The 1,390-nt window shown below is 39.6% G+C and overlaps 1 protein-coding gene across 1 annotated transcript; it reads left to right on the forward strand.

Annotated features, from left to right (window-relative positions):
• Positions 1-442: 442 nt before the first annotated feature.
• On the forward strand, positions 443-1,390 carry LOC113177439 (olfactory receptor 6C2-like). Its single transcript, XM_026381969.2, has one exon. The coding sequence runs from the start codon at positions 443-445 to the stop codon at positions 1,388-1,390; it is 948 nt and encodes a 315-aa protein (XP_026237754.2).

Here is a 1,390-nt window from a genome sequence, read left to right on the forward strand (position 1 = left end):
TCACCAGTTAGTGAAAGGAATCCATGCTTTTAGTTACCTGGATATGCCCTGTATCCAAGGTTTGCCTTGGACGAAGAAAAATTAGCCACCCATAAAATGATATCTTTCTTTAACCTACCTGGAAATCCATTCCACATAATGATTCCTATGTGATAAGTCAATTACATTTGTAAATTCTGAGGGCAACAAATGATCAAAAACAGTTGGACTGCTTTGCAATAACATGAACCCTTAAGGAAATCTCCACTACTTGTAGACTTAAAATTCAGTAAGGCTACTTAAATAATAACAATATTGATTATGATGTAAAAGGAAAAGATAAACGTAGTCTGATTTGCTGGGCTTCTATATGCACACCTTTCTGTTGTAGAATTTGAATATGTTTTTTCTTCATAAAATTTTGATTTTTACACAACGATTAGGTAAATATCAAGGTTCAATGATGAGGAACCACACAGCAATAACCACTTTCATCCTGCTGGGACTGACAGATGACCCAAAATTGCAAGTTCTGCTTTTCATCTTTCTGTTGCTCACCTACATGTTGAGTGTAACAGGGAACCTGACTATTATCACCCTCACACTGGTCGATCCCCATCTGAAGACTCCTATGTACTTCTTCCTCAGAAACTTTTCCTTCCTAGAAGTTTCATTTACTACTGTCTGTATCCCTCGATTCCTGTACAGTTTATCAACTGGAGATAATACTGTTACCTACAATGCTTGTGCAACTCAGATATTTTTTGTTTTTCTCTTTGGAGCAACAGAATTTTTTCTCCTGGCAGCCATGTCCTATGATCGCTATGTGGCCATCTGTAAACCCCTTCATTATATGACCATCATGAACAACAGAGTGTGCACCATATTAGTCCTCTCCTGCTGGGTAGCTGGCTTGATGATTATTGTCCCACCCTTAAGTGTAGGTCTCCAGCTTGAATTCTGTGATTCTAATGCCATTGATCATTTCAGCTGTGATGCAAGTCCCCTCCTAAAGATCTCATGCTCAGACACATGGGTACTAGAACAGATGGTTATCATTGTGGCTGTCTTTGCCCTCATTATTACCCTAGTCTGTGTGGTTCTGTCCTACACATACATCATCAGGACCATTCTGAGATTCCCCTCTGTTCAGCAAAGGAAAAAGGCCTTTTCCACCTGTTCATCCCACATGATTGTGGTTTCCATCACCTATGGCAGCTGCATCTTCATCTACATCAAGCCTTCAGCAAAGGAAGAGGTGGCCATAAATAAAGGAGTTTCAGTTCTCACCTCTTCTGTAGCGCCCTTGCTGAACCCTTTCATTTACACCTTGAGAAACAAGCAAGTGAAACATGCTTTCAATGACTGCATAAAGAAGATTGTGTTTCTCTCAAAGAATCAGAATTTTTGA

The sequence above is a fragment of the Urocitellus parryii genome, chromosome 5, assembly GCF_045843805.1.
Source record: "Urocitellus parryii isolate mUroPar1 chromosome 5, mUroPar1.hap1, whole genome shotgun sequence".
NCBI lineage: Eukaryota > Metazoa > Chordata > Mammalia > Rodentia > Sciuridae > Urocitellus > Urocitellus parryii.